This window comes from Hemibagrus wyckioides, linkage group LG12, assembly GCF_019097595.1.
Source record: "Hemibagrus wyckioides isolate EC202008001 linkage group LG12, SWU_Hwy_1.0, whole genome shotgun sequence".
Classification (NCBI taxonomy): Eukaryota; Metazoa; Chordata; class Actinopteri; order Siluriformes; family Bagridae; genus Hemibagrus; species Hemibagrus wyckioides.
The window spans coordinates 12,308,550-12,323,019 of NC_080721.1; the positions used below are offsets into that span (position 1 = coordinate 12,308,550).

The 14,470-nt window shown below is 45.6% G+C and overlaps 1 protein-coding gene across 2 annotated transcripts in view; it reads right to left on the reverse strand.

Moving 5' to 3' along the window:
• Window positions 1–12,992, reverse strand: part of zc3h7ba (zinc finger CCCH-type containing 7Ba) — a 28,427-nt gene extending 15,435 nt beyond the window's left edge. The window contains exons 1-11 of one of the 2 annotated variants that reach the window (XM_058404930.1): window positions 12,831–12,992; window positions 12,243–12,317; window positions 11,600–11,636; window positions 10,305–10,502; window positions 5,913–6,071; window positions 3,991–4,071; window positions 3,796–3,840; window positions 3,669–3,705; window positions 3,251–3,411; window positions 2,707–3,010; window positions 688–764 (exon numbers count right to left, since the gene is read on the reverse strand). In XM_058404930.1, coding sequence (XP_058260913.1) covers window positions 688–764; window positions 2,707–3,010; window positions 3,251–3,411; window positions 3,669–3,705; window positions 3,796–3,840; window positions 3,991–4,071; window positions 5,913–6,071; window positions 10,305–10,502; window positions 11,600–11,636; window positions 12,243–12,301 — 1,158 coding nt within the window. In that variant the 5' untranslated portion in view covers window positions 12,302–12,317; window positions 12,831–12,992. Of the gene's footprint in view, window positions 1–687; window positions 765–2,706; window positions 3,011–3,250; window positions 3,412–3,668; window positions 3,706–3,795; window positions 3,844–3,990; window positions 4,072–5,912; window positions 6,072–10,304; window positions 10,503–11,599; window positions 11,637–12,242; window positions 12,318–12,830 lie in introns of both variants that reach the window. The other variant, XM_058404929.1, reaches the window with a different exon arrangement.
• Between the last annotated feature and the right edge of the window lie 1,478 nt (window positions 12,993–14,470).

A 14,470-nucleotide genomic window follows, 5' to 3' on the forward strand; every position in this document is an offset into this window, starting at 1 on the left:
CACACACACACAGAGAGTTTGGTCTAGATGATTATGTTTTGCAGTCATCAAGGTCATAGAGAAGGTAATAACTGAGATAAAGAGAGGAACAGAGGGAAACAGAGGGAAAGAGAGAGGAACAGAGGGAAAGAAAGGGACAGAGAGAGGAACAGAGGGAAAGAGAGACAAACAGAGGGAAATAGAGTGATAGAGAGAGGAACAAAGGAAAAGAGGGGGATAGAGAGAAGAACAGAGGGAAACAGAGAGGAACAGAGGGAAACAGAGGGATAGAGAGAGGGACAGAGAGAAAGAAGGGAATAGAGAGAAGAATGGAGGGAAAGAAACAGATAGAGAGAGGAACAGAAAGAACAGAGTTAAAAACAGAGGAAAAGGCCAGTTACGGATAGAAGAAAGAATGAGAGAAATGATAGAGGGATGAATGTAGAGACTGGGAGGAAGAAGGTATATAGAGAGGAAGAATAAGAATAAAGAATAAGAGGGAAGAGATGGATAGAAGGAGAAACTGAAAGCAGGAATGGATAGAGCAATGGTAAGGAACAGAGAGAAAGGTATGAGAGTTCAATAGAGGAAGAAAACGTAGAGAGAGGAATGGAGAGAATGGAACTTAAAGGAGCAAAGTAAATAAGGAAAGGAGGAGGGGATAAAAAGGAAGGGTAAAAGAAAAGGAAAGAAGGAACGAAGACTCACAGCGCAAACAGCGTTCACACAGTTAGATGAGCTGCTAATCTTCACTGGAGGAAGAAAACTGTGAGAGAATTTACCACCTAGAGAGGGGGGGGAGGGGGGGTTAATGCTGTTCACATTTATAATTTATTCCAGATCACTCTCTCTCTCTCACACACACAAAATCAAGGAGGCGTGGCCTCTGTGTCTGTCAATCTGAGTATAGGAGGTGTAGCCTTTGTGTTAATCTGAGAGTAGGAGGCGTGGCCTCTACGTCTGTTAGTCTGAGTGAAGGAGGCGTGGCCTCTACGTCTGTTAGTCTGAGTGAAGGAGGCGTGGCCTCTACGTCTGTTAGTCTGAGTGAAGGAGGCGTGGCCTCTGTTAGTCTGCGTGAAGGAGGCGTGGCCTCTGTTAGTCTGCGTGAAGGAGGCGTGGCCTGTTAGTCTGCGTGAAGGAGGCGTGGCCTCTGTTAGTCTGCGTGAAGGAGGCGTGGCCTCTGTTAGTCTGCGTGAAGGAGGCGTGGCCTCTGTTAGTCTGCGTGAAGGAGGCGTGGCCTCTGTTAGTCTGCGTGAAGGAGGCGTGGCCTCTGTTAGTCTGCGTGAAGGAGGCGTGGCCTCTGTTAGTCTGCGTGAAGGAGGCGTGGCCTCTGTTAGTCTGCGTGAAGGAGGCGTGGCCTCTGTTAGTCTGCGTGAAGGAGGCGTGGCCTCTGTTAGTCTGCGTGAAGGAGGCGTGGCCTCTGTTAGTCTGCGTGAAGGAGGCGTGGCCTCTGTTAGTCTGCGTGAAGGAGGCGTGGCCTCTGTTAGTCTGCGTGAAGGAGGCGTGGCCTCTGTTAGTCTGCGTGAAGGAGGCGTGGCCTCTGTTAGTCTGCGTGAAGGAGGCGTGGCCTCTGTTAGTCTGCGTGAAGGAGGCGTGGCCTCTGTTAGTCTGCGTGAAGGAGGCGTGGCCTCTGTTAGTCTGCGTGAAGGAGGCGTGGCCTCTGTTAGTCTGCGTGAAGGAGGCGTGGCCTCTGTTAGTCTGCGTGAAGGAGGCGTGGCCTCTGTTAGTCTGCGTGAAGGAGGCGTGGCCTCTGTTAGTCTGCGTGAAGGAGGCGTGGCCTCTGTTAGTCTGCGTGAAGGAGGCGTGGCCTCTGTTAGTCTGCGTGAAGGAGGCGTGGCCTCTGTTAGTCTGCGTGAAGGAGGCGTGGCCTCTGTTAGTCTGCGTGAAGGAGGCGTGGCCTCTGTTAGTCTGCGTGAAGGAGGCGTGGCCTCTGTTAGTCTGCGTGAAGGAGGCGTGGCCTCTGTTAGTCTGCGTGAAGGAGGCGTGGCCTCTGTTAGTCTGCGTGAAGGAGGCGTGGCCTCTGTTAGTCTGCGTGAAGGAGGCGTGGCCTCTGTTAGTCTGCGTGAAGGAGGCGTGGCCTCTGTTAGTCTGCGTGAAGGAGGCGTGGCCTCTGTTAGTCTGCGTGAAGGAGGCGTGGCCTCTGTTAGTCTGAGTGAAGGAGGCGTGGCCTCTGTTAGTCTGAGTGAAGGAGGCGTGGCCTCTGTTAGTCTGAGTGAAGGAGGCGTGGCCTCTGTTAGTCTGAGTGAAGGAGGCGTGGCCTCTGTTAGTCTGAGTGAAGGAGGCGTGGCCTCTGTTTGTCTGAGTGAAGGAGGCGTGGCCTCTGTTTGTCTGAGTGAAGGAGGCGTGGCCTCTGTTTGTCTGAGTGAAGGAGGCGTGGCCTCTGTTTGAGTCTGAGTGAAGGAGGCGTGGCCTCTGTTTGAGTCTGAGTGAAGGAGGCGTGGCCTCTGTTTTAGTCTGAGTGAAGGAGGCGTGGCCTCTGTTTTAGTCTGAGTGAAGGAGGCGTGGCCTCTGTTTTAGTCTGAGTGAAGGAGGCGTGGCCTCTGTTTTAGTCTGAGTGAAGGAGGCGTGGCCTCTGTTTTAGTCTGAGTGAAGGAGGCATGGCCTCTGTTTTAGTCTGAGTGAAGGAGGCGTGGCCTCTGTTTTAGTCTGAGTGAAGGAGGCGTGGCCTCTCTATTTGCTTCAAGTGTGTGGAGCAGTGAACAAACACACACAGGCGCACATCCTCACCAGGCAGCGTGAACTCTGAGAGCGAATCGAGCCCCTGTCCTCCCACCACTAGAGGCGGCCGCTGAGGCACTGATCCCTGAGGTAAGGCCTGAGAGAAGGAGTCGAGAGAATCCAGGGGTCTGACCGAGAGAGACGGGTCACAACTCACTTCACAGAACGAGTCCAGCGTGTTCAAGTGAGTGACGGCCGAGGGGAAGAACGCAGGAGGAAGACACGGGGAGGGAGCAGGGAGGAGGGGAGGGAACGGTGGACCCAGACCCATCACTGGGACATGAGTGGGGACAACACTGCCTTTAGAGGGAGTCTGAGAGAGAGAGAGAGAGTGAGTGAGTGTGAGTCAGAGAGAGAGAAAAGGCATTTTGGCTACAAGTTACAAAAAAATGTCCTTTTCCACCTTTAGTTCTGCTACCATGATAATGACGCTAACAAATAATGGAATCTTATAGCCACCAGTTTAGCATTACAGAAACCGTATCATCTTTTAACACCACCTTCCAGCACAGAGCTTTTATTCTGTTTGCTGAGCTGGAAGTCGGCGGCTCACCTGTTCCTGATTGGAGACGCAGTCCAGTAGTGAGTCCAGCTCTTCCCCCACCAGCTCACAGTCCCCCAGCTGGTCAGACACCGGCACCGACAGACACACGGCTAGCTCCTCGGACGCATCGCTCACAGGGACCGGGGCGGAAAGGATGGGGGAGGCAACAGCTGTCAGAGAGAGAGAGAGACAGAGAGAGACAGAGAGAACGACAGAGAGAGAGAGACAGACAAAGACAAAGAGTGAGAGAGAGACAGAGAGAATGAGAATGATAGACAGACAAAGACAGAACGATAGAAAGAGAGAGAGAGAGAGAGAGAGAGAGAGAGAGAGACAGAGAGACAGAGAGAGAGTAAGAGAGCAAGAGTAGAGCTGAGATATGAATGACACATACAATAACATGGAGAGCAAGAATCTTCACACCCACCTGTGATGTCACACATGCTGTCCAGTCCATTGGAGATCTTTCAGAGAAAGAGCAGGAGATTTTAGTGTAGAATCACGGGATTACTGTCATTAAAAGAGAGAGAGAGAAGGACAGAAAAACCTCTCACCTGCTCCAGAGAAGGCTCGACTTCTCGGTTAGTCTCGGTTACACCCTGCTGCGGAACAGGAACAGAGAGCACGCCTTCACTCACGCTGCACGTGTAATTCCGTTACAGGAGAATAATCAACCACGTGGAGGCGTGACGAAGCCGAGTCACCTTCCCCGTACGCTCAGCACCTCCAGGAGCGCTCACGTTACTCACCTGTACACACATGTAGGCTTTACACGTCTTCAGATCCAATCTGTCTGCCAGATCCTGGGCCAGCTCCTTCACGCTCTCATCCTGATCCACACACACACACACACACACACACACACACACACAACAGAGAATGTCAAAAATGTAACATTTAATGTTAAATTGTCATTATTTGTCACATATACATTACTGCACAGTGAAATTCTTTCTTCACATATCCCATCCTTGGCACAGGGTCAGCCATGACGCAGATCCCCTGGAGCAGGGTGGGTTAGGGGCCTTGCTCAAGGGCCCAACATGGGAGCTTGGCAATGCTGAGGCTTGAACCCTGATCTTCTGATCAACGACCCAGAGCCTTAACCACTTGCGCTACTACCACCGCCCCAAATTTTGCAAGAAATCTGCATGGGAATACGAAGCATTTACGGCATGCGAACAAACTGAACGCCGGCTAAGTCGCGCGTACGTCCGGGAACCGCTCAAAACTCGTTAGCATCAGTGGAAAGGCAACTGAAGAGAGTTTACAATTGTTATTCAGTCAGTGAAAGTTGTTTGGAAAGACTCAACCCACGATACCTACATTACCTTCAGCATGCGTTCAAAAGCTAGGTGATTTTTTTTTTCAGGCGTATTTTTGTTGACAGATTGGTGGCGTGGGTGCTCTGTTCTATTTTTAGCCCAAGCTTGGTGGCACAACTTCCTGTGAGGAGCCTTGACATGGAATGATTGGCTTGGGTCAGTTCTCTGTAAGCAGCAGTAAGTGCAGTGTACACATGCTTCATATTGGTCATACGATCTGCATTTACATTATTTCTTATGGGAGAATTCATATCACAATACACATGTTCACCTTAAGAACTCTCCTCCAGAACCAATTCAATTCCTATACCGAGGTTCCACTGTATAACGGTATTCACAAATTCATATAATGTAATTATATATACGAGCTCCAAAAGTATTGGTACCCTCTGTCAAGGCATGTGGACAAAGTTTGTCTAATGCCTGATGTTTTAGCAAGGTCTAGTACATCATGACCATCTCCTACACAAAAGTATGTGCACCCCTGACCATCAACACTCATATTTACTTTACAAATTCTGAGGCAAACGATTGTACAGAACGTCTCTGTACTCAATTCTCTTAAAAACTAACAGGCTCCAGCATGACCATGTCTGGAGTGGAGTGACCTGCAATGAGCCCTGACTCTGACTCAACCCCCACTGGGAGGAACTGGAACTGGAGTCTCATCAACATCCCAACATCACAGTCTGATCTCACTGATGCTCGGAACAGAAGAGAAGAGACGAGAAGAGAAGAGATGTAAAAAGACGAGACGAGAAAAGAAGAGATGAGGCGAAAAAAGACAAGACGAGGACGAGTGACGAGAAGAGACAGGAAGAAAGGAGAAGAGACAAGAAGAAAAAAGACGAGAAGATAATAGAAGAAGAGACAAGAAGAAAAGAGAAGACAAGAGTACAAGAAGCGATAAGAGAAAAGAAAAGAGATGAGAAGAGAAAAGACGAGAAGAGAAGAAAAGAGACGAGAAGAGAGAAGAAGAAAAGAGACGAGACAAGAAGAGAAGACACAAGAGACAAGATGAGAAAAGACAAGAAGAGGTCAGATAAGAAGAGAAAAGAAGAGATGAGACGAGAAAAGAAGAGACGAGAAGAGAAGAGACGAGAAGACAAGAGAAGAGAAGAGAAGAGAAGAGAAGAGAAGAGAAGAGAAGAGAAGAGAAGAGAAGAGAAGAGAAGAGAAGATACATGGGTGTGATGGTCATGGGGTGCACATACTTTCGCATCTGCGTTGCATAGAAATGACTAGGGTGCATCTTAATCTTAAAACAAAAAACTCACATACACACACAACCAATACAGTATGCTATTATAATATAGTGTGTGTGTGTGTGTGTGTGTGTGTTGTACCTGTGGACAGCTGATTAAGCAGGTGCTGCTGCACTCGTACGCCTCGTCCAGTCTCCCGAGCGCCTTCAGACACACGGCCTTCCTGTACAGAGCCCTGCTGCTGTCCTTACACACACTCAGAGCGCTGTCACAGTCCCTCACACTCGCCTCCAACTCCCCCTGATGGAGACACGCAACACCGAATCAACACACACACACACACACACACACACACACACACACACACAGCCTCTTCCCTCTCGCTTTCAGTCTTCTTAAAGATATTTTATTCTTAGCTCTCTGCATGTGCACGTCTTCCTTTCTCTTCAATCCTGAACAGGTTTCATTTCCCTTCGTGTGTCTTTATAGCTCACTGTGTGTCATTTACAGAGTCACAAAACACACCAGCACGTGTATTCGAGTCACAACAACGAACACACACACCATACACAAAACTTCTGCAAACGAAACGGTCCTCGTGGCTCGATCTACGAGCCACTCACGGCTCCGGGTTCGGGGGAGCGGAGTGTTTCTGTGGGAGTTTTATAGTTTCAAGGTCACCAGAAAACTCAGACGATTGTGTTTGCATTCCTCGAGCTGATAAGGAAAGAGTCGTTTCTTTCTTTTTCCCTCTTTTTTTAACGCCATGCCAGCATCAGGGGCTACGCACACAGCAGGAGGAAGGAGCCAGGTTAGAAATAAATAAATTAAACAATTTCAAATTTTTGTAAAGAGTGGTCAAAGTAAGCAGGTGAAATCCTACAATCTTTACAGCCGGACCTTACGGTCATGGAGAGAATCTTCTCGAGTATTTTCATCCTGTTTCACTTCCCTCTTGCTTCCTGTAAGAGGTCAGGAGGAGGTCGGTCCGAGTCCTCGCTGCCGGACAGTCCAGAACAACCAACGAAAGACCGTGATTCACTGTGGTTCAGCTTCTAGCCGTTACATGGTGATCTAGTAGAAAAGATTTCGATTTTATTGTGTACATATTGAAACCCAGAGTACGAGGAAGACCTGCATCAAGACTCGGGCAGAGGAAGGAACTTCTGCTCGAGTCTTTAAACGCCGTCTAAAGACCTAATTCTTCCTGAAATACCAACGTGAGCCAGTCATCCTCCTGGAAGTCTCTCTGGTTGATGGTGTCTGAACGGTGCTGTAAATGTAAATGCTCATGCAAACGTATTCTAAAGCTGCGGCGTCGATCCGGTGCCGGGTTCCGCCGCGTGACGAGGAAATCTGCTGCTCATCGTGCAAAGAATCTGCTGCGCTGGTACACAACAGCCTGAGACGCTTCTGATTGTGAGAAAGATTCAAGATAATGTCTGTGTTTTTATTATAAATAGATGCTGTGGTGCAGAGATGTGTCCGGGTTTAAGAGGTCAAGATTCATGCAGACGTTTACAGATAACGAGAGAGAGAGAAAGAACAAGAGGGAGAGAGCGAGAGAGAGAAAGAGAGAGAGAGAGAGAGAGAGAGACCGACCGACATTTGAGAGACACAGAGAGAGAGAGAGAAAGAGAGAGAGACCGACCGAAATTTGAGAGAGACACAGAGAGAGTGAGAGAGAGAGACAACGAGAGAGAGATGGATAATACTAAAATATCATAAAAACAATGTACTCAAACAATAAATGTGCAATTAAAATAGGAAATAAACAAACTGAATTCTTCACTCAAGGGCGTGGTGTGAGGCAGGGCGGGGTGTGAGGCAGGGCTGTCCACTATCACCAACTCTCTTCAATATATACATTAATGAACTGGCAAAATTACTAGAACAGTCACCAGCACCTGGCCTCACAATACATGTCTCCAGTATAAAGTTCCTCCTCTATGCAGATGATCTGGTCCTGCTGTCTCCTACAGAGGAGGCTCTACAGCAGAACCTCCACATCCCGCACAGGTTCAGTCAGACCTGGGCCCTGACTATAAACCCAACCAAGACGAAGGTCCTAACCTTTCAAAAACGACCCAGAGGTCAGCGAAAGAGACGCAGTTTCACCCTCTGTATCACCAAAATTGACCATGTTACTAATTACACATACCTCGGGCTGAAATTCAGGGCAAATGGAAATCTCAACCTGGCTGTGAATGAACTGAAGGAGAAAGCAAGAAGGGCTTTCTATGCCATTAAAAAATTTATTCCAGTTCAAATCCCAATTAGAATCTGGCTCAAAATATTCCAATCAGTTCTAGAAACCTATTGCACTGTATGGCAGTGAAGTCTGGGGTCCTCTCCTAAATCAGGAATTCAACAAATGGGACAAAAACCCAATAGAAGCCCTGCACGCAGAGTTCTGTAAGAGCATCCTCAGGGTACAGAGGAACACACCCAACAACGCATGCAGGGCAGAATTAGGACAATACCCTCTATTAATCCACATCGAGAAAAGAGCCATCAAATTCTGGAAACATCTGAAATTGAGTGACCCTGACTCTTATTTTAAAGCCCTTAAAAACCATGAAGCGAACATAGAAAAAAGCCCCCTCATTCAGCTGGTCCTGAGGCTCCACAAACAAACTAATCTGACTAACACTGACCAACCTCAGGACACTGACCACCTCATCCATAGAATTCGGCCCAACCAAATGATTAACACACAGAAAGAATATTATCTCACTTACTGGACTGAAACAACACAAAATCAAAGCAAGCTACAATGTTATTTGGCGCTAAACAGAGAATACACAACAGCAGAATACCTGAGTACAATCGGAGGAAACACACTGAGGAAAACTATGACCAGATACAGACTCAGTGACCACAGCCTGGCTATAGAGAGGGGCAGATACAGACTCAGTGACCACAGCCTGGCTATAGAGAGGGGCAGATACAGACTCAGTGACCACAGCCTGGCTATAGAGAGGGGCAGATACAGACTCAGTGACCACAGCCTGGCTATAGAGAGGGGCAGATACAGACTCAGTAACCACAGCCTGGCTATAGAGAGGGGCAGATACAGACTCAGTGACCACAGCCTGGCTATAGAGAGGGGCAGATACAGACTCAGTGACCACAGCCTGGCTATAGAGAGGGGCAGATACAGACTCAGTGACCACAGCCTGGCTATAGAGAGGGGCAGATACAGACTCAGTAACCACAGCCTGGCTATAGAGAGGGGCAGATACAGACTCAGTGACCACAGCCTGGCTATAGAGAGGGGCAGATACAGACTCAGTGACCACAGCCTGGCTATAGAGAGGGGCAGATACAGACTCAGTAACCACAGCCTGGCTATAGAGAGGGGCAGATACAGACTCAGTGACCACAGCCTGGCTATAGAGAGGGGCAGATACAGACTCAGTGACCACAGCCTGGCTATAGAGAGGGGCAGATACAGACAGAGCTGGCTGCCCAGAGAGAGCAGGTTCTGTCTGTACTGTAACCAAGGAGAAGTAGAGACAGAGCTCCACTTCCTCACATCCTGTCCAAACTACCAGGAAATTCCAAAACAATTCTTTCTTAAATTTGAGCTGATTTGTCCGGACTTCATCAAACTGGAGAACGACAGAAAACTCCAGTATTTACTGGGAGAAAAGAGAGACTGTATTTCCCTGACAGCTCCGTACATCCACACCTACCACAAAAAGAGGGAGGAGTCCACCAATCAGTGATGTGCTCATGACTCACACACACACATACATATTTATACACTCACACACACACACCTGTAGATTTTATGCTTTCGTTTTGCTATTTATTTATTTATTTGTTATTTTATTCATTTGTTTGTTGATTTTGTAATTTTGTTTGTAATCTTTACCCCTTTTAAATGCTTTGGCAATACATGTACAATCTGTCATGCCAATAAAGCTCATTTGAATTTGATAGAAAGACAGAGAGACAGAGAGAGAGAGAGACCGACCGAAATTTAAGAGAGATACAGAGAGAGTGAGAAAGACAGAGAGAGACAACGAGAGAGAGAGAGAAATGACAGAGAGAAACAGAGAGAGAGAGAGAGAGAGAGAGAGAGACAATGAGAGAGAACAAGAGAAAGAAGGAGAGAGAGAGAGAGAGAGAGAGAGCCTCAGGAGGAGTTACTGTGTGGTGTTACAGTCACTGTGTAATTAATGATAAATTCATTAAATGATCAGTGTGAGAAAACCGTGTGATTTAATGACAGACTGTGACGTAAAGCAGCGACTTTTATTTTTCATTAGTTTCACACGAATAAAGCCGCATGTTTACTCTGAATATATTCACAAAGCTCGAGATTTTAACAAGTTCATCAGGAGGAATAATAAAACCTCCTCAGAGCACTCAGATGATAGAAACATATCTGTCAGTAAACCTTCAGACTGGAGCTGAGTCTCTGGTCCAGAGAGCAGGGGGTTAAATAAGGTGAGGAGGTGCGTGAGGAAGAACACAGGTGAGATAGAGAGATGGAGGTGAAGAGGATAACCCCTCACAGCTCACCATGTTGTGTTGCGCAGCAGCTCTGTTCACGTAAAGGCTCTCGAGCAGCGCCGCAGGAACCGTCACTCCCTCGCCCTGAGCGTATCTCGCCACGCTCACTCCCTCGCCGAAGTGGCCTCGTGCCAGCGTCCAGTCGCCTTCCCGAAACGCCGCGTTACCTTCGTCCAGCAGATTACACACCAGCTGCATGAGGAAGCCCTGATGCCAAGAAGAAGAAGAAGAAGAGGAGGAGTCAAGACAGAACCAGCCAATGAGACAACACAGAGATATAAATATTCATGAACAATGTTTATTCATTTTCTAAAACAAATCTCCTTTTTATTGCATTTAACAAGCAGAACTACATCATCATCATCATCATCCATCATCGTCATCATCATCACAAAAACGTCAGCCCTCCAGCAGAACTCGGCAGAGCGTAGGAGGTGGAGTGACTCAGGATGATCAAAATGGCCGCCTACATAATTTCCATCGTTCAGCTATGCTGACGGCCGCCACGTCTCAATCAGCTCTCTGGCTCCGTAGAGCTCGCTACACATTTCCGCCGACGTTCTAATCACCTCATCAGTCAGAGTAAAAACTCAAACATATCAAATATTTATATACGCCGTATAAAAAATAATCACACATTTGTCATGCTACTTCAAATAAAGGTAAACATAATTCATGCTAATGTGTGAGAGCAAAAACAACGCTAACAAGCTAGTGAAAGTTTGAGAAAGCCCTTAAAAATAGCCACCTTCCTTGGGATCGGATTGAGACGCAGCCCAACGTTCTGTGTTTACAAACCACAGGAAGTCCTACTGACTCATAAACGACACCAGAAGCGTGTCTGTGCATCATCACTGAACGACTCCATGCTCATATTTACTCTAGAGTCAAACAGACTCGTTATTTACTTTAGCTTGGCGATATAAAACTATTCCCTTTTAAGCTCTGTTGCCTAATATTCCTTTTGGGATTTGAACTGGCATCCTTCTGCCCTCTATTAATCATTAAGCTACGGCTGAATGGGTCACAACAGCTGGACGTAGGATAGGTACAGAGCGACTCGAGCGCGTTAACCATTAACCTGCTGATAAACACCAGGAGTCTGTTTGGAAATCAGCAAGATTTCAGCGAATCAGAGGGAGCTAACGTGAGAACCGACCCAAAATTCCTCCGGGTTTGGACCGTATGAGGACAGAACACACCACGTTATAGCCATACAGGGCCAGGAGGAGTGGGCGGAGCTTTCTGCTCTCGGATCACAACACAGGGAAGTAAACAGAGGAAACAGAAGGAAAAAAACGCACCTCATAACCGTCCGGGTCGGGATACGGCAGTGACGACCTGCAAATAAATAAACAAACAAACAAATAAATAAAGCTCAAATTAAATTAGGGAACATTAAGAGATAAAAAATATTAAAATACATTTTATGACACTTAGGTTTGCGTATAAAGTGACACCGAAATAACAGATTAAAGGGGCCATTTGTAATTTTTCATATAAAATGATAATGATAATCCCTCTTCCCCAAGTACTGAGATAGTTCTCAGTACTGAAACTATCACCACTTAAACCGTCGCTCTAAATTTAGGGGTGGTGGTGATTTCTGGCCCGGAAAAAAGGTTTAAAAAAAAAAAAAAGGCCACTTTAATTAGTTAAATAAAGACATAAATAAATAGCAAATTAAATTAGAAAACAATGAGAGTTAGTTCAAAAATATTAGTACACATTTTGTTAATATATAAAGTGACACCGAAATAACAGATTAAAGGGGCTGTTTAGGGGCTGTAAAGGGGCTGTCTGGGCCGGAAAAAATGTATAAAATAGACACTATAATCAAAAAAAAAAAAAAAAAACAATAATAATAATAATAATAACAATATTGTTATTAATATTAATAATAATAATAATAATAATAATAATAATAATAATAAATGTTATTCTCACTGAATAAAAGCCAGAGCTTTCTGGATCTCCTCCTTGCGGTTCTGCCGGTCCTGGTTCATGGCGGTACATGAGGTCCTAGACATACATACATACATACATAAATAAATACTGAGATGATGATTATGTGAAAACGAAACCTAACAAAGCTGAAGTCGGGCTATTCATCAAGTTAAAAAAAATAATGTGGTTTAATAAGAACGTTTGGAGGGGTCAGTTACAGAGCTTTGGTCAAGGATCATTAATAATAACGCTAATTATGTTTGCGCGCGCACACACACACACACACCGGAGAGGAGACTGAAGTTATTTCCTCTCCGGAAGAAGGTGGATTTCAACAGAGAGAGAGAGAGCGCGCGCGCGCGCACACACATACACCAAAGTAGCTTTGCACAATCAAAACAAGTACACAACACCCATCATTAACCGTGTGACTAATTAAAAACCTACATAATAAATAAATAAATCTCCCTCCCTCCGGAGCACGCGCTGTAAATAATAACTAATGCACAGAAAAAAAGGAACAGCAAGAGTGTGTTACAGCTAGCTGAGGGATGGAACACACACTTCACAGCCTGACCGCAAACTTACCTGTAGCTACAAATGTTTTTGTTTAGTTTTGTTGTAATGAAGCTAACAGTTTAAACTTGTACTTTGTTGGTCGTCTGAGGAGTTAATTCTCTGCAGAAATGACTCTTTTTCTCAGGGCGCTAACTACACGGAACATGTGATGACTCCCTGCGCGCTCTCGGCTGCTCTGCGCGGTCCTAAACACCGCCGGGTTTTCGGGGCAAAAGCCTGCACAGAGCTATAGCGCATGCGCACTAGAGTCTTTTTTTTGGAAAACAATTTAAAAAAGAAAAACTTTATAAAGGAAACTTGATCTTTATATCTGGATTTTGATTGGTCAGCTGCAAAATTGCACGTTTAGTCGTTTCTATAGTAACAATTTATTGTAACATCAACCATTACTTGACATGCATGGAGTCTCCAGTGTCTATTTATTAGTAACAGTAAAGCTTTGACTTTTCCAAAATCTTCCGAACAAAGTAGTTGAAGGTTTGTTCACAGTTTCTCTGTAACATCACAAGCTGCGTATTTTCTTTCTTTCTTTCTTTCTTTCTTTCTTTCTCTTTTTTGCAGCATTAACTTTGAGTTAAAAAGAGATGCATCGAAGATATCTCAGACTGACATTGGAATGACATCAGACATACACTATACTGCCAAAAGTTTTGGGACACCCCTCCAAAACATTGAATTCAGGGGTTGGGCTCAGCCCCTCAGTTCCAGTGAAAGGAACTCTTAATGCTTCAGCTTCATACCAAGACATTTTGGACAAATTCATGCTCTTTGTGGGAACAGTTTGGGGATGACCAAGTGGAGACTGTGAGTCAGACCAAAACTGGGACGTCTGTCTTTACCTGCACATGAATGTAATAGGGAGTTGTCCCGCCCTTTACAGCTATAACAGCTTCAACTCTTCTGTGAAGGCTTTCCACAAGGTTTAGGAGTGTGTTTATGGGAATTTCTGACCATTCCTCTAGAAGTACATTTGTGAGGTCAGACACTGATGATGCATAAGAAGGCCTGGCTTGCAGTCTCCGCTCTAATTCATCAATGATTTGGAGGGGTGTCCCAAAACGTTTGCCAATATAGTGTATGTTGGAGCACATTTTATTTGATGTACTTTCTGAAAGAAGCAATTCATTTACACCATCTATGGGAATTCTGGCCTTTTCCAACAGGCTTATCAGTTGATTTGTGGTTATAATATCTTTTGGTTACGGAAACTAGGAGTCATCATTTTAAAGAGCGAGCCAGAGTTTGTTTTATGATCTGTTCCGTTGTGATGTTTGAACTGAGAAGTGTTTATAAACACTTTAGGTTTTACTGTATGCTACTGAACCACACCGCTTTCAAAGCCAAGAGAAGATGATTGTGTTTACAGGAGATTAGAAGAGACAATTGGTTTAGTGTGAGGAGTTCCATCTTTGCAGCGCTAATTACAAACACTGACTATGAATTTAACATGCTAAGCTTGCTAGCTAGCATTTCTATTGGTTTAACAAACATGAACAGCTCGCTTAAAAAAATCGCTAGAAATGCTAAATATCTGGGACATGTTTTTACTGAGGAGCTGCCTATAATGGAAATGTTTCCTAAGCTTAATCTTATAGATGGATTTATAGCAGACTGTTTTTAGTGGCACGACGACATATCCTCTGGTGGTA